Source organism: Macrobrachium nipponense, chromosome 27, assembly GCF_015104395.2.
Source record: "Macrobrachium nipponense isolate FS-2020 chromosome 27, ASM1510439v2, whole genome shotgun sequence".
In the NCBI taxonomy this organism is placed as follows: Eukaryota; Metazoa; Arthropoda; class Malacostraca; order Decapoda; family Palaemonidae; genus Macrobrachium; species Macrobrachium nipponense.
In genome coordinates, this window is record NC_087216.1 from 17,263,412 (window position 1) to 17,284,234 (window position 20,823).

The following is a 20,823-nucleotide window of genomic DNA, read 5'->3' on the forward strand; positions in this document are numbered from 1 at the left end:
TTCTCAATCCACAGTCCAGTGACAACAGAACGTCATTCAAACGAATCATAGAAAGAAATGTTGACAAAATATTGCAAAATCATGATTTCATTGCAAGGAATTCCAGTGATATCAAGCGGTTTGTTATGCGAAGAGAGGAAATCCCGGGGAGTTCTTACAGAGGCGTGTAAAGCAATGTACGGGAGTGATTATCAAGAACGTGATATAGCATGGGGATGGAGAGTAGAGTGGAGTGGAGGGGAGGGGGAGGGAGAGGGATATATAGTTACCGACTTTGCCGCCAGATGGCAGCGGTTACGGCACGGGCCTATATTTAAGATCAGCAATCCAGAGTTGCAGCGCAATAGCCAGTTGGTTTTCTTCAGAACAAGTAGGTGCAATTGACTCTTAGTTCTTCATTTCAGGTATAACGTTATGTATAGTTTGGCCTCAAGTTTTAGTTTACTTGGTCTCACAAGATTTTTATGAACGTTTCTTGCTTTAATAATTAGTAAGGCAAACTTGTGGTGAAATAACTTGAAAAGTTGATCTTCCTGACTCAAGTTTATCTCCAGATTTTTATGAATGAAGAAAATTTACTTTAAAAGTTATGCGCTATTTATATTTCATCTCATCTTCCCTTTGAGTTAACGTTAATTTGATATACTGACTACTTCAATTATTATTTTTTCCTTCTTTCCACTTAACCCAGACCAAAATAACTTATGAAACTGTCTGCAAAGTTTTGTTTAAAACAGTTCTCTAACAACGTGTCAAACTGTTTATTGCCCATGCCATATTTGACATGAAGAGGTTCGGACAAGTCTTTCATATTATTAATTATTACTAATGCTGTTTGTATTGCATCATCCGATCAGCTGAGTAGCTCGTCTATGCGCAGTTCATCTCCATAACTTTATTTCAGATATCACTTTAACCTTTTAATACCACTCTAGGCTAATATCTCTTTCCCTTAATGTGATGCCAGCTTGTTGAAGTCGATCAACCTATGTTCGAAACCTATAGATCCTCACAGCAGGCCAATGACATAACTTTTTTTGGTTTTGAGACGTAGAAAATTCAATGATATTCTGAATTTACATATTTATTTCGTCTTGAGAGGCAGAAAACTCAATTATATTCTGAATTTACACGTTTTTGGTTTTGAGACGTAGAAAACTCAATGATATTCTGAAGTTACACATTTTTTTTTTTTTTTGGTTTTGAGAGGTAGAAAACTCAATGATATTCTGAATTTAAACATTTCGGGGGTGGGGTTGAGAGGCAGAAAACTCAATGATATTCAGAATTAGTTTCCACAATCGTTCTTTCGATATTGGGCCATTCAGGGTTCGGACAATCCTTCCCCTTTAACTTTGCGCAATGTCAGCTTCTTCACTTGCTAAATTAGCTTTCTCATGATGGATTATCCCTATTGCTTCCCCCACAGAATGAAGCTTCTCGTTGCTGTGGTTGTTCTTGCAGCCGTCGCTGCCGGCACTGAGGGCGCCCCAGGTTTCTGGGACACCATCACCAAACCCTTCAGTTTCGCTAAGGAAGCTGTCCAGGGCGCAGGAGATATGGCCGGAGCTTATGGGTAAGATGTCTGGCTTTGGTGTGCTTTCTATTATGTCTTCATTATAAAAATCTTCAGTTTTTGCATGTTTTATGTCCTCTTCGAAGTGGCTGAATGAGAAAGATGTTTCTAAGCTTCCACTGATATTCTGCATTTCTACCCTGAACAGCGACATGAGAGAAGCCAACTGGAAGAACTCAGACAAGTACTTCCATGCAAGAGGGAACCACGACGCTGCCCAGAGGGGACCCGGAGGTGCCTGGGCAGCTGAGGTTATCAGGTTAGTGATGGAAAGAAAGTTGGAAATATAAATTATGTACTGTAGTAGATTCACATCAACCGTGCATGTGATGTCTAGGCCAGGCCCTTACGACGCTCCTGATAGGCCAATCACAGGGTGGAAACTCTCAGTCTCTCGAGAGAGTTCATAGAGCAGGATGTATATTCCACCCTTCCTGAGGGATACGTTCAGGAGAGGTGGAACACACATCCTGCCTGTGTGAGAGAGACTGATTTTCCAGCCCTGTCATTGGCTTATCAACAGCCAATCAGGAGCGTCGTAAGGGACTGGCCTAGATATCAAATGCACGGTTGATGTGAATCTACTATAGTGTCTACACAGCAATGAAATATTAGTGTAAAAGAATTATCCCTTAATCTTGCATGTGGAAATCTATACTTTACTGACCTTTCAACTTACAAAAGTTGGTTAAAAGGAGAAATAATGTTTTGAAACGGGTGTTGCCTGATCAGGAATCTACCCTAGAGACGCAAAGAAGAATAGAGCAGTGAATTAATAAAGTGACATTCCATTTCAGCAATGCCAGGGAGACAGTAGACCAATGGCGTGGTGGAGACCCAGCAGCCAGTGCCGCCGACCAAGAAGCCAACAATTGGGGACGAGGTGGTGGAGATCCTAACAAGTACCGCCCTGCCGGACTTCCTTCACAATACTGAAGGAGTATTCGAGGACCCTTGAAGTTTTTCCAAAGAACTGCCCAAAGAATTGATGACTTTAATGGGATTTCTTTGAGTTCGTAGAGTTGGTGCTCATGTTTCAGAGTAGTACTATACGTATAGTACTACATTCTCATGAATTCTTTTGCTATATATTGTTATTTCTGTTACGTTGTGACCATGAATATTTAAAATAATAAAAGTTTTAAATAGCTTCAAGACTTTTTGATGACCCGTGCAAAACTGAATGGCCTTTTTAGAAAACGTGAATTAGAAACAATATATATATATATATATATATATATATATATATATATAACTGGTAAAAATAAAGGAGCCCATAATAACTCCAAAATATAGAAAGAAAATACTACTGCTGTCTCTCTCTTCGTTATCTACCTGAAGAGAAAGACTGCAGTCTCCGATATATAGTACTTTATATTTTGGCGTTTTTATGGGATCCTTTTATTAGATATATATATATATATATATATATATATATATATATATATATATATATATATATATATATATATATATAAAGAACTTGTAATACCATTGGAACAATAGTAATTGTTAGTCTGTGTGGAGAGATACAATGAACTTGTAAGACGTATAGAAAATAAGCTCATAAAGCATTATGCCGTCATAATTTAAATACACTTAAATTTTGGGTTATTCGGGTTTGCGCCTATCTGTTGAAGGTCTGTTGACGTCCAACAGGCCTATATAGAATAAAATACAACGGAGGGTTTCCAAGATGGCTGTGGATTCCCCGTATGTAATTCATTCTCACCCAAGATGCACAGAATCTGTTCTGCGAATCTCCATCTCGAAAGCTGCCAGAAGTTTGAGAAAAAAATCATTTGTCTTGCCATCAAAAGATACATACCGGATGGCATACGTACACCACGGTCTAGACCTACACTGATTATTGGCTCATATGACTAAGAGGCATTGCAGATTTAATTATTGTCTTTCATTTTTCGCTGACTAAATTCAAGCCACGTTTTCCTTCAAGCGCTGCTGGAAGAACGCTTAGGATTTATTCAGCATGAACTGAGTGCACATTTATACATACATACTTCACATACTGGCTATTGCATTGTTCAGTAAAGAACTTGAATCCCTAGAAAGATCAAGATTTTAATGTCATTGGAAGTAAGTTTTTAGTTGTTTTATTTCTTTGGCAGACCAAACGTTTATTAGTTTATCTGTTCATATTTACTTAATAAACACTGGTCAGCAAAGGCTTATGGTAACAAAATCTTCCTGAAAATTGTACAATGTGAAAACCTATGGTACGTACTACGTCCCAATACATCATCATAATGTGTTTTGGAGAAAATCAGTGAATGCCATCAATCACATGAACTGTTTTTCCCTCCTTTTTTTTTTTTTTTTTTTTTTTTTTTTTTTTTTTGTTTTTTTTTTTTTTTTTTTTTTTTTTTTACAAAAAATTCCTGTAGGATTCTTGAAGCCACGCCTTTGGTACTTAACGAAGACCAACGAGACGTTAATTGTTAGGATCTCCACCGCCTCGTCCCTAGCAGTAGGCTTCATGGTCAGCAACACTTGCTGTTGGGTCTCCATAACGCCATTGGTCTACTGTCTCCCTTGTATCGCTGGAATAGAATATCCCAACTTTTGAGTACGCTGCCTAGTTCCTTCGTTTTGGTATTAGAAGTTTTCCTCTTAGGCCAAACTTTAGGCAGAAAAATCTAAATAAACATAAAAAGAGATATGGTGAGCGTTCTTATTCTTCAGTCCTCAACTTTTAGACCCAATTCCGTTATATTCGTCGATTCTGTACATAGTAAATGACATATATTGTATATGTATTGTATTGTAAAATGACTTAAAGTGTATTTTTTAAATAAAAGATAAAAACAAATTCCGTTTTTCGTAACTTTATATAGTGCCACAAAGTACAGTGAGATGCGTTGAATTTACCGAAGCTTCTCAGAAAACAGTCTTCATCAGCTGTGATTGAAATCTCAGAAACTATCCATTATTGTATCTGGGACCAATGAGGTCATTCAGAGCTGAAATGGAAATTTTGCGTGAGAAAGGCCTGCAAGGTGCAACAGGAGGAAAATCTTGCAGTTGCACTATGGAACAATTGTTAGGAGAGGGTGGATAGCAAGATGGATGAGAGAGAATATGAATAAACAGTAAAGAAACGAAAGGGGTTGCAGCTAGGGGCCAAAGGGACGCTGCAAAGAACATTAAGTAATACCTACAGTGCACCACATGAGGTCCACTGACGGCACTACCTTCCTACGGGGTGTTTACTGGAAGGAACCAAGGCTAATAAACTGCCAACCATCGGGAACCCTACGTCGTATTTATTCTTGGCCTATTGCACGTTAACAGACCTTCAACAGGAAAAGAAAAATTCTGAATTATTACCAGAAGTTTATGCTTAATGAAATCACGGTGGACACGACTCTCCTCGAGTTTGTTTTCATACGTCTCATTTTGTTAACCGGATCCAAAGGACGTTTCCATCCGAGAGAAGGATGCAGCGAGAGACCTTTTTTCTTCCGCCACCCCATCCACCCGTTTCTTCACTTCAGTTACAATAGAAACCTCATTTAAGTGAATCAATGGAAAAATAACGTTGCTAAATCTCATTTAAGTGAATCAATGGAAAAAGCAAGTTGCTAAATATCCTAAAAATATGATTTCATTGCAAGAAAGGAAATCCTAGAGAGCTCCTCCAGTTTCTGAGATGTGTTGATCAACGTTACAATTATATTGATCAAGAACAGGTTTTTAGGTTAGTGGGATGAGTTGAGAGGGGAATTTAGTTGGTAAATTTACCACCAGATGTCACTAGAGGTCAGCTCACAGTCCTATTTAAGAACACAGCAAACCAGAGTTCATGCACAGAAACCAGTTGTCGTTCTTCAGAGCAAGTAAGTGTAACTGACTTACGTTCTCCAGTCTTTTGTTTTGTTAGGCATAGTTTGATTCCGAAGCTTAATGCAGTCTCACATGTTTCGCTTCAATGTCTTAATGGTAAAGGTTGATTTACGATGAAATCATTTGCAACCTATCTTCTTGCCTAGAAAATTGGTTTCCCTCACTTTTAAACCCTATCATTTTTCCACCCTTATTTAGGATTTAACTTTTTAATCGAAAAGTCACTCATTGTTTCCCTTTCATTTTGCCTTCTAGTCAACACTGATATGCTTTAATGTCTATCTCGGTTATATATTTTTCTTTTTCCCATTTCGTTTACTAGAATAAATCAATGAAAAGTTAGAAACTTAGCAAAAGTTATGTTTGCAACATTTCTCCAACACCGTGCGTTCAGTACTCATAGTCCATGATGTGTTTCCGTGGTACAGTACTCATAGTCCATGATGTGTTTGATATCAAGATTTATATACGAGCTTTATATATTAAATATCTCTCCTTTCCTGCTTTCCTTGGCTTATGATCTGTCATCGGGTTCACGTTCCAACTCTCTTACCTTTCCCCATCATACTTTTGCCTTTTCAGCCTGAGCTAGATATGGTCCTTCGTCCCGCTGACACTGGCAGGTGAAAAGCATAAACATCTCAGTGACATCTTATTCCTAGTCTTGAGTGGCAGAAAACTTATGGATATTCTGCATTAGTCTCTCTGCAAACCTTTTCTTGCTGTATGGCCCTTCAGTATTCAGTAAAGTGTTCCCTTTGAACATTGTGCTCTTTCATCTGCTTCACTTTCTAAATTAGGTTTCTCTTGACGGATTAGTTATGAATAAAGCATATTATTTGTCCCTCAGAATGAAGGTTCTCGTTGTTGTGGTGGTGGTTCTTGCAGCCGTGACTGCTAGCACAGAAGGAGCCCCAGGGCTCTTTTCATTCGCCAGGGAAGCCTTCCAGGGCGCAAGAGATATGGTTCGAGCGTATGGGTAAGAAGCCTGGCTTTAATGTTCATACTTTTTATGGTTTCACTGCATTTGCCAGAAGGAAAAGAACGTCAATTATCCATTTGAGCCATATAGATTCATCAGTTATTAACAAATATGGTGTTCCATGTAGTGAATGTAAAAGAAAATTGTTTCTGACCTACATTTCTACCCTGAACAGCGACATGAGAGAAGCCAACTGGAAGAACTCGGACAAGTACTTCCATGCAAGAGGGAACTACGACGCTGCCAAGAGAGGTCCTGGAGGTGCATGGGCAGCTGAAGTTATCAGGTTAGTGATGCAAGGAATTTATGCATATAAACTGACATGTGGTAGTATCTGCACAGAAATGAAATATTACTGTGGAATTCCATAGTTTACTAACCTTCTAGTTTCCAAGTTGTCTAAAAGTAAAGAAAGTGTTTTGAAACTATACTAGGTTTTTTCCATCTGTCCACCCGCCTGTGGTGGTTGTGTATAGTAACACTGCGTCACGGGCTTTAGATAGTTACATTCAGCTTACATTCAACAATGATAACAATATCCTATTTCGAATATTAACGGTGTAATTCACATACAGTAAATTATTAAAACACTTTTCAGTTGCAAATGTACACCCAGATATCTTTTTATTTACCTAAAACTTACACATAGCGTAACTATCTAAAGACCGGGACGCAGTGTTACCATACACAAACACCACAGGCGGGTGGACAGATGGAAAAAAACAGAGTGTAGTGTTGCCTTATCAGGAATCTACCTTAGGAATGCAAAGAGAAATAGAACACTGTATTCATAAGTTGGCATGCCATTTCAGCAATGCCAGGGAATCAGTTGACCAGTTGAAGGGAGGCAGCGCAGCAGCCAGTGCTGCTGACCAAGAAGCCAACAAGTGGGGGACGTGGTGGTGGCGACCCTGACAGGTTTCGTCCTAGGGGCCTCCCCAGGGAATACTGAGGGAGTCTTCTGGATCTTAGGAGATGAAGGTTTGGCTGTGAACTGCTCAAATTGCTGATGCTGTTGAGTCACCAGATTTTGATTTTGTGTTCGTGTTTCATCGGGTGGTGCTACTGACTGGCTGAAACAAATGCTACTTTAGATATTGTTATTTCTGTTGTTACGTTGTGCCCATAGTTTATTTAATAAAATGTGAATAGCTAAACTAATAAATATTTTCAAATATAACTTATGGAATCTTTTCAATGACCAGCGTCGAACAATTGTGCTCTATAACACCATACATACCCAAAGGTAGGTATGTATGGTGTTTTTACCAGTGGTTATTCAGCAACGGGACCAACGGCTTTACGTGACTTCCGAACTACGTCGATATATCAAAGGAATGTGGCTAAATGTAAAAAAAAAAAAAAATCCCGTGAAAGGCTGTGTGACCTCTTTAGAAATACAGAATACAGCAAGCGATACAGAATCTGTAATACCTCTTGGAATCGTAGTCTGTGAATGCTTACCAGTCTCTTGGGAGAGAATACTCTGTACTTGTCTGTCTTTGATGGATATGACATTCCTTTTGGAATACAGAAAATCATTATAGACAAGACAGAGTATTTTTTTATTTCTCATAATTATCTAATCAAACATCAAGTCAAACAACAGAGACTATGCTATGATTCCAAGCCTAGAGAGAGATTTTCGAACATTGGCTTTTAATTAAGTAACCTTTCTCTGTCTCGAGAAATGGGTCTATTGTTTTCTACATGATTATGATTAAGCATTACGTTGCCCCTTTCATCGGCCTACTGACTAGCAAGATCAGCAAGCTCCACAGTGACTGAAGTCATTTTAGTTGACTTTTTTTCTACCGACTCTCAGCCATTAACTTAATTCAGTGTCTTGCACCAGACGGCTATGGTATTCCAGAAGGCACTGCACCGGCATTCAGAATTGGAGCACACCAGTCAATAATCCATAGGCTATCATCAAACCACTCAAGCAAATTAACCTCGTTTTCCCTTAGGCCGAGTTCACGGACACTTCAGTGAAATGAAATGGATTTCCACGGAATTCAAGCAAGTAATCCAATTCCAACTCATTTTTTAACAACCTGAATTGCATACTGCTTTGCTCGACGAATCCTCCTTGCTTATGCATGAGTGAGGAAAGCTGCATGCTTTGCAATTCTTGACAATGAAGTAGGATATCCCACAGAGACCGGAAGAATGAGCGTCATGCATCTTCTTCTTTTTGTGCATTACGAGATGCGGTCGATTTGCCTGGTGAATTTCCCTCGTCCGCCTCATTTTCCTACTGTGGTGGGATTTGGGATCTTTGCCTCTCGAAGATTCCCCAAGTGTCGACAGTATAAAATTGATCTTTTCCTTTTTTATGAATCGTTACGTTATCTAAAATTATCTAAAAAAGGAAAAAATTTCCTTTTTATGAATCGTTACGTTATCTAAAAATCTCGAAGATGAACGCTGAGGATGCGAGAAGATGGAAAAAGACTGACAACAAGCGTGGCTCCTGTTGCCAAGTCAGGGCTAGACACACGGGGAGGAAACCCGATCTCTCTCTCGTCTTTCTGCGGTGTAGTACGAATGTACGATGCTCAAAAACCACTTTTAACCAGTATATTCCGTAGAAAGGGAATCTCCCATTGCATTTTTAATGCCTGAGATGTTGACTTAATTATTCCGATAACGTAAAAACGAATCCACCGTGAAGTGTCGCGGGATTGGGGTTGGGGGGAGGGTGGAGGGAGCATGGGGTGAGGAGAGGCGGGGAGGAAAGAGAGTACCGTACTAGGCCTAAGACCAGAAACCAGAGAACTGCACTATTTAAGACCGCTGCAAAAGCTGCAAATTATCAGAAACCAGTTTGCAGTCCTCCGAGCAAGTACGTAATATCCACAAAAAAAGTTCTCTTGGTCAGTTAAAACGTAAAGTCGCGTCTGAATCAACTTGAATGTTATGGTCTAGTTTTACATCAGTCGTAGCTGATTTGCTTTAACTTTTTCTTGTTTCATTAGCCGGAAGAATCGCGACAAACTTGTAGAATGTTTTGAAAAATAGCTCTTTTCATGTGTTTCCACTTCACCCCTTTCCGAATTTAGGCTCGATTTTACAGAACATCGTAAATTATACGAACAAACATCGCCTGGAGTAGCGTTTATTTCTATCATCGTTTTGTACGTTGAGCAAACCATCTCCTTGAACCCCGCTAAGGTCGAGAAACTGTTTGCAGACTTTAATATTACACGAAGAAAGGCATCAGCATGTCAAAAACATGTTATAATCAAACATAAACAACAAAAAACTCAATAATCTTATGGAAGTGCATAACTTGTTGGACAGGACAAGAGTTTATTCCAAATCTACATAAGCCTACCCTGTGAGTCTATGAGTCTAGGTTTTATTCATCGCTTACACTATAGTAGATTCACATCAGCCGTGCATTACGACGCTCCTGATTGGCTGTCGAGAAGCCAATCACAGGACTGGAAACTCTCAGTCTCTCGAGAGAGTTCACATAGGAAGGATTTATGTTCCACCTCACCTGACAGACGTGTACCTCAGGAGAGATGGAACATACATCCTACCTATGTGAACTCTCTCGAGAGACTAAGAGTTTCCAGCCCTGTGATTGGCTTATGAACAGCCAATCAGGAGCGTTGTAAGGGATTGGCCTAGCCATCAAATGCCCGGCTGATGTGAATCTACTAGTCTCATTTTTTAAACATCTCTTGACAACTGTAAATGTGTAGGGAGACTAGTTAAGAAAAACTACATTTAAAAAATCTATATGTCACCCCCCCTCCCCCCCCCCCGCGCAGGATGAAGCTGCTGTGTGCTGTGGTCGTTCTAGCAGCCGTTGCTGCCAACGCTGAAGGACTCCCAGACTTCTGGGACACCATCACCAGCCCTTTTACCTTCGTCAAGGAAGCGTTCCAAGGGGCTGGAGATATGGTCGGCGCCTACACGTAAGTGTTCTGGCTTTGCTGTTGTTTATTGAAGCTTCGGTACACTGTATTTCATTTGTTTCACTTTATTAGGGTCTACATGTAAATTTAGTCTTTTTTTCTGTAGCAACGAAGATGGTTCCAGTCGGAAGGAAACGAATTTATAGAAAAAAACAAGTGATTTGGCCTTCTCTTTCCTTTCCTGTGCCAACCGCCATAATTTCATATCTCTATACAAGGCGACCATAAAGTTCCAGTACCATTCTCGGCTATAAATACTTGTAATGGTACTGGGACTTTATGGACACCCTGTATATGTCACTCATAAAGATTACGAATGAAAAACCATTATAAACTTGCACTGAAGTTAATCTTAATATTATCCCAACTCCGAACAGCGACATGAGAGAAGCCAACTGGAAGAACTCGGACAAGTACTTCCATGCAAGAGGGAACTACGATGCTGCCCAGAGGGGACCCGGAGGTGCATGGGCAGCTGAAGTTATCAGGTTGGTGAATTTAGGCTCAAATTCTTCATAATATCTTGAAAAGTGCTCAGCAGCTCTCTCTCTCTCTCTAACTACCTACTTTTGTTTCTATACTCTGTTTTTTTCCATCTGTCTACCCGCCTGTGGTGTTTGTGTATGGTAACACTGCGATCTAGGTGTACATTTGCAACTGAAAAGTGTTTAAATAATTTACACCGTTAATATTCGAAAAAGGATATTGTTATTATTGTTGAATGTAAGCTGAATGCAACTATCTAAAGCCCAGGATGCAGTGTTACTATACGCAAACACCACAGGCTGGTGGACAGGTGGAAAAAAACCGAGTATAGATATCTTGAACTACTTAGACCCATGCCAGCGCAAGGCTGGCTGAATCTAAGTAGTTCACGATATCTAGAAAAAAATCAAAGATGTTAAGTTTGAATCAAGGGGCAAAATATTTAAAATCTAATCCCAGAATGCAAATGAAGGATCTAGGCAATGTATTAAAAAGGAAATATATTCTATTGCAGCAATGGAAGGGAGACAGTAGACCAATGGCGCGGAGGAAACCCAGCAGACAGCGCTGCTGACCAAGCGGCCAACAACTGGGGACGAAGTGGCGGAGATCCTAATGTGTACCGTCCTGAGGGACTTCCTTCACAGTACTGAAGGAGTGGCTCTGGGAGTCCTTGAAGAACTGTTTGTAAAGAACAGTTTAACTGCTGATGTCATTCACTGATTTTCTCCAAATCACAAGATTACAATCATGCAGTAGAAAGTGGTACTATAGATTTTCTGTTACTTTTCAAGTGGATTTGTTGTTACTATTAGCCTATACTGACTAATGTTTGCCTAATAAAGATGATTAGATAAATCATTAAACCTTTTATTTCTCCAAAGAAATAAATTTATAAAAATAAAAAAACTTACAACAAGATCTTCATCTTGACGGTTTGAGCTCTAAACAGTATATATATAACATATTCACCGAAGCTTTTACGGTCAGTAATGTAGAACGTGATCGATCATTGACCTCTCAGGTAGTGGTGAAGAAATCCTAAGCATTGTACCAGAATCATCTTAAGATAAACGTGACTTGAATTTAGTCAGTGAAAAAAAGAATGATAGTACTGAACTTGCCATACTTCTGAGTCATGAGACTATTGCTTGTGTATGTATACCATCCGTTACGTAACTTTTTTGGATATGGCGTGGTATAGGAAACGCCATGTCAATAAATATATATATATATATATATATATATATATACTATATATATTATATATATATATATTATATATATATAAATATATATATATATATATATATATATATATATATATATATATATATATATATATATATATATATAATCCAAGCGGGTCAGGGGGAAAGGCACTATCCTTCCATTATGAATTTTATCAAAATATGTGCCGACGTTTCACAACCCCCACATAGTTGCATTTTCCAGGCTGCAAACAATCGAACATGGCGATCAATACACTAATAAAATCCGAATTACATATTATAATTACATTAAAACATTCAGAATATAATTAATAAAAACTTTTACTTAAAGAACAAGCAAATGGCTGGTGACAACCTACCCAAAAGGAAGTTAAAAACATACTAGTCGTATAGAGTTACGACGAGAGAGAGAGAGAGAGAGAAAAAAAAAACAATAACAAACATACAGCAGAGACAGCCCAACAAGACCATCAGGCAATAAACAATTGTGTAGATGACGTTTGGAGTTTTTTTACGTTGGTACGGTGAATTTGATGATAATGGATTCCAGTATTGTTAAGTCGTTTTCCCTTTTTGTACCTGTCCTACTATTGAAAAATCTTTATTGTCTATATAGGTTTTACATATTTATGAATGGTTTTTGATATTAGATTGTTCAGGGCTAGACAATCTGCTCCCAGTTCTGAAGCTGACCCCTCTGTGAGCATCAATGCGCACTCGCAACAGCCTCTTTGTACATCCGACATATATCCCCTGACTACATCTGGGGCACTTGTACTTATATATAACGTTGGATGTAAACAAAGGACTGAGCTTGTCTTTGAACTTGAAGAGTGAGCCAACTGTTCGGGGATTCTTCGGTAATGAGTTTCAGGTTGAGGGCCGTAATTACTTTTGAATGATCGTTAGAAATTTCTTCCTGAAAGTGTCATCTTGTATGTAGGGGAATTCCGCTGGACAAATTTCATTTTAGGGACAGTGTGATATAGAGGAGGGTGGCGTCATCTTCTTATTCAACATATTATTTAACTGTCTGAAGAATAGTTTTTGATGGAAAACAGTTGTTCCTGAAATAGTTTGAAAGAGTGTTATTTCTTCATGAAAGGTCAGCCAATTAGATGACAGAGTAAAAGCCCTGTGGAGGAGGGTATATATATATATATAATATATATATATATATATATATATATATATATATATATATATATATTATATATATATTATTATATATATTATTATATATATATATGTAACTGGGGGATTCTCCCCCCATTATTCATAAGGTAAGCGTGGACACGAACGGAAGGCAGACCCACACACCCCATTACTCAAAACCTTTCTCTCTCTCTCTCTCTCTCGGTCAATGGCCCAAATCCCTCTCTCTCTCGTCTCTGCTCTCCACACCTCTTTCTCTCCATTCTAACAGGTAATAAAGAAAATGAGAGAGTTTTGCATCATAACATTAACGTTTATTAACAACTAATAAATAAACCAATCAATCAAGTAATCCAGTCTTACAGACTAACACAAAAAACACTACAATGTCTAGTCACCCAAAAAAGTCTACACCCCTCTGGGAATTCTTTGTCCCCCCGGCATTCCAGATCCATCTGTTTCAAAGATACAGAACACATCCCGGTAAGTACACACACAAGTTTAAAGACAAAGTTAATAAAATGGAACATCTTACAAGATATCAAACAAGCCATCCCTTTGGCTAAAGCACTTCAACACTTACCCAAACAACCGGACACTTAAACACTGGTTAACAAAAAAACTCCTGGCGAATGCCACGGCATCTTGCCTGTGACTTGAAGACCTCTTGTCAAAATCCCCCCATAGGCTTGGGTATGACACTTTTAACAGAAAGAGGCGCACACGCACATACGAACACACAGTTCGCTAGCGCCTCACGTTTCTAGCTTGCATCCAGTTTCACAATGGCACTTTGAGAAGAGTTCATAAACTGTCGTACATTGACTTGTAGAACTAAGGATTTTTATCTCACGCCATCCCCTAGAAACTCATTGATCAGCTACTCTCAGGTCGCCACCTGTGCACTGTTCTCCACATTCCATAGGTCACGGGAACACATGGACAATATATTATTAATCAAAAACCCTAGGCCTTACATATATATATATTATATATATATCTATATATATATAATATATATATATATATATATATATGAATAATTATCCACATCGCAACCGTGAATCCATTTTATTTATATCAATTCAAGCTACAAATGTCCTTTAATATCTAAATTCACTTTACCTCCCAAATGATATATTTTCATATATGTACCGAAGGGGAATTTTAAGTTGATAACAATTTCGTCCCCCCATGGGATCGAACCACCGTCCAGGTGGACGGGGACGAAATCAGGACAGTCAGTGACGCTATCCAAATCAGCCAACAGAGACGCTATAAGTTCATATCGATTCTGACCTTACAAATCACCCTCGATCTGGATGCTTTCGTAATTAGAATCGATATGAAACCCCCGTCTACCATGTTGGCCAATTTGAGCGTTTGACAGAACGTAGCCTTTTGTTATGAATAATTATCACATCGAACCGTGATCCATTTATATATCAATTCAAGCTACAAATGTCCTTTAATATCTAAATTCACTTTACCTCCCAAATGATATATTTTCATATATGTACCGAAGGGGAATTTTTAAGTTGATAATAATTGGCTGATTGGATAGCGTCACTGACTGTCCTGATTTCGTCCCCGTCCACCTGGACGGTGGTTCGATCCCATGGGGGGACGAAATTGTTATCAACTTAAAAATTCCCCTTCGGTACATATATGAAAAATATATCATTTGGGAGGTAAAGTGAATTTAGATATTAAAGGAGCATTTGTAGCTTGAATTGATATATAAATGGATCACGGTTGCGATGTTGATAATTATTCATAACAAAAGGCTACGTTCTGTCAAACGCTCAAATTGGCCAACATGGTAGACGGGGTTTCATATCGATTCTAATTACGAAAGCATCCAGATCGAGGGTGATTTGTAAGGTCAGAATCGATATGAACTTATAGCGTCTCTGTTGGCTGATTGGATAGCGTCACTGACTGTCCTGATTTCGTCCCTGTCCACCTGGACGGTGGTTCGATCCCATGGGGGGACGAAATTGTTATCAACTTAAAAATTCCCCTTCGGTACATATATGAAAATATATCATTTGGGAGGTAAAGTGAATTTAGATATTAAAGGACATTTGTAGCTTGAATTGATATATAAATGGATCACGGTTCGATGTGATAATTATTCATAACAAAAGGCTACGTTCTGTCAAACGCTCAAATTGGCCAACATGGTAGACGGGGTTTCATATCGATTCTAATTACGAAAGCATCCAGATCGAGGGTGATTTGTAAGGTCAGAATCGATATGAACTTATAGCGTCTCTGTTGGCTGATTGGATAGCGTCACTGACTGTCCTGATTTCGTCCCTGTCCACCTGGACGGTGGTTCGATCCCATGGGGGGACGAAATTGTTATCAACTTAAAAATTCCCCTTCGGTACATATATGAAATATATCATTTGGGAGGTAAAGTGAATTTAGATATTAAAGGACATTTGTAGCTTGAATTGATATATAAATGGATCACGGTTCGATGTGATAATTATTCATAACAAAAGGCTACGTTCTGTCAAACGCTCAAATTGGCCAACATGGTAGACGGGGTTTCATATCGATTCTAATTACGAAAGCATCCAGATCGAGGGTGATTTGTAAGGTCATAATCGATATGAACTTATAGCGTCTCTGTGGCTGATTGGATAGCGTCACTGACTGTCCTGATTTCGTCCCCGTCCACCTGGACGGTGGTTCGATCCCATGGGGGGACGAAATTGTTATCAACTTAAAAATTCCCCTTCGGTACATATATGAAAATATATCATTTGGGAGGTAAAGTGAATTTAGATATTAAAGGACATTTGTAGCTTGAATTGATATATATATATATATATTATATATATATATATATATATATATATATATATATATACAAGTCCTCTTTAATCTAGGATAGTCTAAGACCAAGATGTAATCGCCTTGAAAACCATACGATTTGTACCTTATAGACAGTAGCCTCCTGATAATGATTATCATCTGGCGACCGATCACGGATGCATCTATGCCACGACAGGGGCATGTACTGCCTGGCATTCTGACAAACACTGTATCGTTCGTGATCGGCAAACAAATGACAGGTCTCCTAGTACAACCACATTTTTTTAAATCTTACTGAAGTAGGCATGGGGTCTAAATCAATAATAAGATTTTTTAAAATAATAATTACATATTAGGGTGGGTTCAAATGTTTCACATTGCCACAAAAAATGTCATGCAATAGCGAGAGATTATAATTAAGATACTAGAACAAGATACAATAATTTTCAAAGCAGAACGATACGAAATAATTTTAAGAATATGCCACAAACATGAAAAGACGCACAAAAATAAATGAAACACCATAATTAATCCATAGGAACGGAATAAACATCAAATGTTTATCCACGGACAGGATCTTTCCCACAGAAGAGACAGGGATATGCCATACGCTGTATAAAAAATGTAATAAACTGTTTGAAAGAGAAAGGGTTTAATTTAAAGAAAAACTGTATCAAGGTAAAAAAGTTCTGCATCTCACGAGACTAGTGTAGTGTGCCCGCAACTGTGTTAGTGAAGTGAGCGCTTAGGCAACATGAACCAGAGAAACATATAACAGCAAGATAAATATTTATGTGAGTTCCGAGTGTTCAGTGACGTCGATAACTGAATATACAATCTAATGATGAACACCGTATTGTGTATGTTACTGCCTGTATTTTGTATATTCCATTCCTGAGCTGAAATAAAGGATATTATTATAACTTCAGCTGCCCATGCACCGCCAGGACCCCTCTGGGCGGTGTCGTGGTTCCCTCTTGCATGGAAGTACTTGTCCGAGTTCTTCCAGTTGGCTTCTCTCATGCCGCTGTCCAGAGTTGGGACACAGAATGGACGTTACTGAAAATTCACAAACATTTCTCTTTTACAGTTACCTAAAGGAACTCAAATCAAATTTGAAAAAAACGAGTGCATTTTTTGCAGCCTTTCAACCCTGAGTAATACAGTGAAGATCAGTAAAGCCAGCTGTCTTACCTGTAAGCGCGGACTATACTATCTCTTGTGCCCTGAACGACTTCTTTGGCGAATGAGAAGAGCCCTGGGCCCCTCTGTGCTGGCAGCCACGGCTGTAAGGACCACCACTGCTACGAGAACCTTCATTCTGAGGGGCAAATAATGTTTCATTCGTAACCAAACCATCAAGAGAAACCCAATTCAGCAAGTGAACCACACGAAAGAGCACAATGTTCAAAGGGAACACTTTCCTGAATAGAAGGCATGGTTAGACTAATGTCGAATAACACGAAGTTTTCCACTTCTCTCAGTTTTCTGCTTCTCGGGACCAAGAACAAGAACACGATATCATTCCGATGTCTTCAATGTTTCTCGTCTGCTAAAAGTCGGTGGGACGAAGGACCCATGTCTAGCCCAAAGTATATAGAATGGGGAGTCTCCCTTATTCTATTTACTTTGTTTAGGCCAAACCCGAGGGAAACAAGAACAATGTCTCCACCTCTACAAAAGGAAAGAAGAAGACTATAAGTCAAAGAAAACAGAAGTAAGGAGAGACTTCCAAATCTTGAATGGTGAAGATGAGATCCTATTCAATTGATGCTATTTTGTAATGTAAATAACATCAATAATTGTAATATGTAAATCACGTATATACATCTCGAAATCAAGCACAGCAAAGGCAATAAGTACTGAGTGCTCGGTGTTTGTGAATTGTTTAAAAGAACTGCAAAGTTTCAAACATTTTGTTTATTATTTTGATGCCCAAGTACGGAGAAATAAAAATTTACGAGTGAAATAGACAATATGGCATATCAAAGTCAACTTAGAAGACATAATGAGAGCGAAAGTATGAGTGACATATAGATTAAAAGGTTAAAATTTTAAATAAAAAACAAAAGATAAGGCTTAAAAATCGGAAGAAAGAACTTAAGAGTCAAGAAGATTGACTTTTCAAATGATATGTGTAAATTGACCTTTTCAACTATTTTAAAACTTTAAGTAAATCCTGTGAGAATGGTACTAAGAGCTGACTCCTGCCATCTGGTGACAAAGGCAGTAACTATACTCCTCTCTCCTAGAGTCCCTCATCCCACATCTCTCCTAAAACCTGTTCTTCTCAATAATATATATATTTTTTTACATTGATCTACGCGTTTCCGAAACTGCGAGAGGTCTCTGGGATTTCCTTAACTGCACTTTAATCGCAATTTTCTTTTGGACATTTGTATTTGTCATCATTCCCCGGACGAATGACGCTTGAATGACGTTTCGAGCATCGTAATCGAACAGTGGAGAAAGGGGGTGGGTGGAGTAGCGGGAAGAAAAAAAAAGTTTCCCACCTTTTCCTGAGTTCGTGTGGAAATTCGGTTAACGAAATAAGACGTAAGACAATAAGCCCAAAAAACATTATGGCCGTCATAATTTAAACAGACTTAAAGTCTTGGTTATTCGGGTTTGCGCCTGTCTGTTGAAGGTCTGTTGACGTTCAATAGGCCTAGAATAAAATACTACGTAGCGTTTCCAGATGATTGGCGGTTTATCAGCCTCCAGGAAACATACGGGGGAAATCTATTCCGCGAATCTCCATCTCGAAAGTTGCCAGAAGTTTGAGAGAAAAAATAATTTGTCTTGCCATCAAAAGATACATTCCGGATGGTATACGTACACCACGGTCTAGACCTACACTGACTATCAGCTCATGATTAACAGACATTGCAGATTTAATTATTGCCTCTATTTTTCGTTGACTAAATTTAAGTCTCGTTTTCCTTCAAGTGCCGCTGAGTTAAGGGCCCCATACACTGAACGATCTGTGTAAGACACTTAAGTCGCAAGCCAGCAACCTGGTCGTGACAGATTCCCGCTGAGGTCGTTCAGACACGAAGCTCCGCCCACTTTTGCATTCAGGCAAGACCATACACAGTGTTTTTGCGAACGATACAGATAGTCGTTCAGACAATCGTTCAGTGTATGGGGGACTTTAGAAAGGCGTGAAAGGTGCAACAGGAGGAAAACCTTGCAGTTGCACTATGGAACAATTGTTAGGAGAGGGTGGATAGCAAGATGGACGAGAGAGAATATGAATATACAGTAAAGAAACGAAAGGGGTTGCAGCTAAGGGCCAAAGGATGTTTACTGGAAGGAACCAAGGCTAATAAACTGCCAACCATCGGGAACCCTACGTCGTATTTATTCTTGGCCTATTGCACGTTAACACCTTCAACAGGAAAAGAGAAAATTCTGAATTATAACCAGAAGTTTATGCTTAATGAAATCACGGGGGACACGACTCTCCTCGAGTTTGTTTTCATACGTCTCATTTTGTTAACCGGATCCAAAGGACGTTTTCACCCGAGAGAAGGATACAGCGAGAGACCTTTTTTTCTTCCGCCACCCCACCCACCCGTTTCTTCACTTCAGCTACAATAGAAACCTCATTTAAGTGAATCAATGGAAAAATAACGTTGCTAAACCTCATTTAAGTGAACCAATGGAAAAAGCAAGTTGCTAAATATCCTAAAAATAGGATTTCATTGCAAGAAAGGAAATCCCACAGGAGTCCTCCAGTTTCTGAGATGTGTCGATCAACGTTACAATTATATTGATCAAGAACAGGTTTTTAGGTTAGTGGGATGAGTTGAGAGGGGAATTTAGTTGGTAAATTTACCACCAGATGTCACTAGAGGTCAGCTCACAGTCCTATTTAAGAACACAGCAAACCAGAGTTCATGCACAGAAACCAGTTGGCGTTCTTCAGAGCAAGTAGGTGTAACTGACTTTCGTTCTCCAGTCTTCTGTTTTGTTAGGCATAGTTTGATTGCACGAAGCTTAATGCAGTCTCACATGTTTCGCTTCATTTTTCATGTCTTGATGGTAAAGACTGATTTACAAAGAAATCATTTGGAATCTATCTTGCCTGGAAATGGTTTTCCACACTTTTAAACCCTCTCATTTTTTTCACTTATTTAGGATTTAACTTTTTAATATAAATGATACTCATAGTTTCGCCCTTATTTTGTCCACTAAATTAAGATTAATATGATTTGCTGTCTATCTCAGTTATCAGTTTTTCTTTTTCCCCATTTCGCACACCAGAATAAATTAATAACAAGTTTGAAAATTTGCAAACGTTGTTTGCACTGGTTCTCAAACACTGTGCGGACAGTACTCATAGACCATGATGTGTTTGATATCAAGATTTATATACGAGATTTCAATATGAAAAAAAGTACCTCCTTTCCTCTGTTTTCCTTGGCTTATAATCATTCATCGGGGTAACATTCCAACTCTTTTACTTTTCCCCTTCATATTCTTGCTTCTTCAGGCCTGGGCTAGATATGATCCTTCGTCCCACTGATAATGGTAGATGAAAAACATAAAACACCTCAGTGACATCTTATTCTTGGTCTTGTGGAGCAGAAAACTTGTGGATATTCTGCATTAGTCTCTGCAAACATTTTCTTGCTATATGGCCCTTCAGTATTCAGTAAAGTGTTCCCTTTGAACATTGTGCTCTTTCATCTGCTTCACTTTATAAATTATGTTTCTCTATACGGATTAGTTATGAATAAAGCATATTATTTGTCCCTCAGA

At 38.7% G+C, this 20,823-nt stretch overlaps 2 protein-coding genes and 1 pseudogene across 3 annotated transcripts; all 3 read left to right on the forward strand.

Annotated features, from left to right (window-relative positions):
• The first annotated feature begins 237 nt into the window (after window positions 1-237).
• LOC135200869 (serum amyloid A-5 protein-like) lies at window positions 238-2,722 on the forward strand. 2 transcript variants are annotated; one of them, XM_064229585.1, is made up of 4 exons: window positions 238-370; window positions 1,430-1,576; window positions 1,725-1,835; window positions 2,374-2,722. In XM_064229585.1, the coding sequence occupies exons 2-4, from the start codon at window positions 1,431-1,433 to the stop codon at window positions 2,510-2,512; spliced, it is 396 nt and encodes a 131-aa protein (XP_064085655.1). In that variant the 5' UTR covers window positions 238-370; window position 1,430; the 3' UTR covers window positions 2,513-2,722. The 2 variants fall into 2 exon arrangements, with proteins under 2 accessions (XP_064085655.1, XP_064085654.1); XM_064229584.1 differs by lacking the exon at window positions 238-370 and having other exon boundaries at window positions 1,346-1,576.
• A 2,687-nt stretch (window positions 2,723-5,409) lies between these two features.
• Window positions 5,410-7,602, forward strand: LOC135200871 (serum amyloid A-5 protein-like; annotated as a pseudogene).
• Window positions 7,603-9,165: 1,563 nt separating this feature from the next.
• Window positions 9,166-11,620, forward strand: LOC135200870 (serum amyloid A-5 protein-like). Its single transcript, XM_064229586.1, has 4 exons — window positions 9,166-9,270; window positions 10,208-10,354; window positions 10,732-10,842; window positions 11,355-11,620. The coding sequence occupies exons 2-4, from the start codon at window positions 10,209-10,211 to the stop codon at window positions 11,491-11,493; spliced, it is 396 nt and encodes a 131-aa protein (XP_064085656.1). The 5' UTR covers window positions 9,166-9,270; window position 10,208; the 3' UTR covers window positions 11,494-11,620.
• Window positions 11,621-20,823: the final 9,203 nt, after the last annotated feature.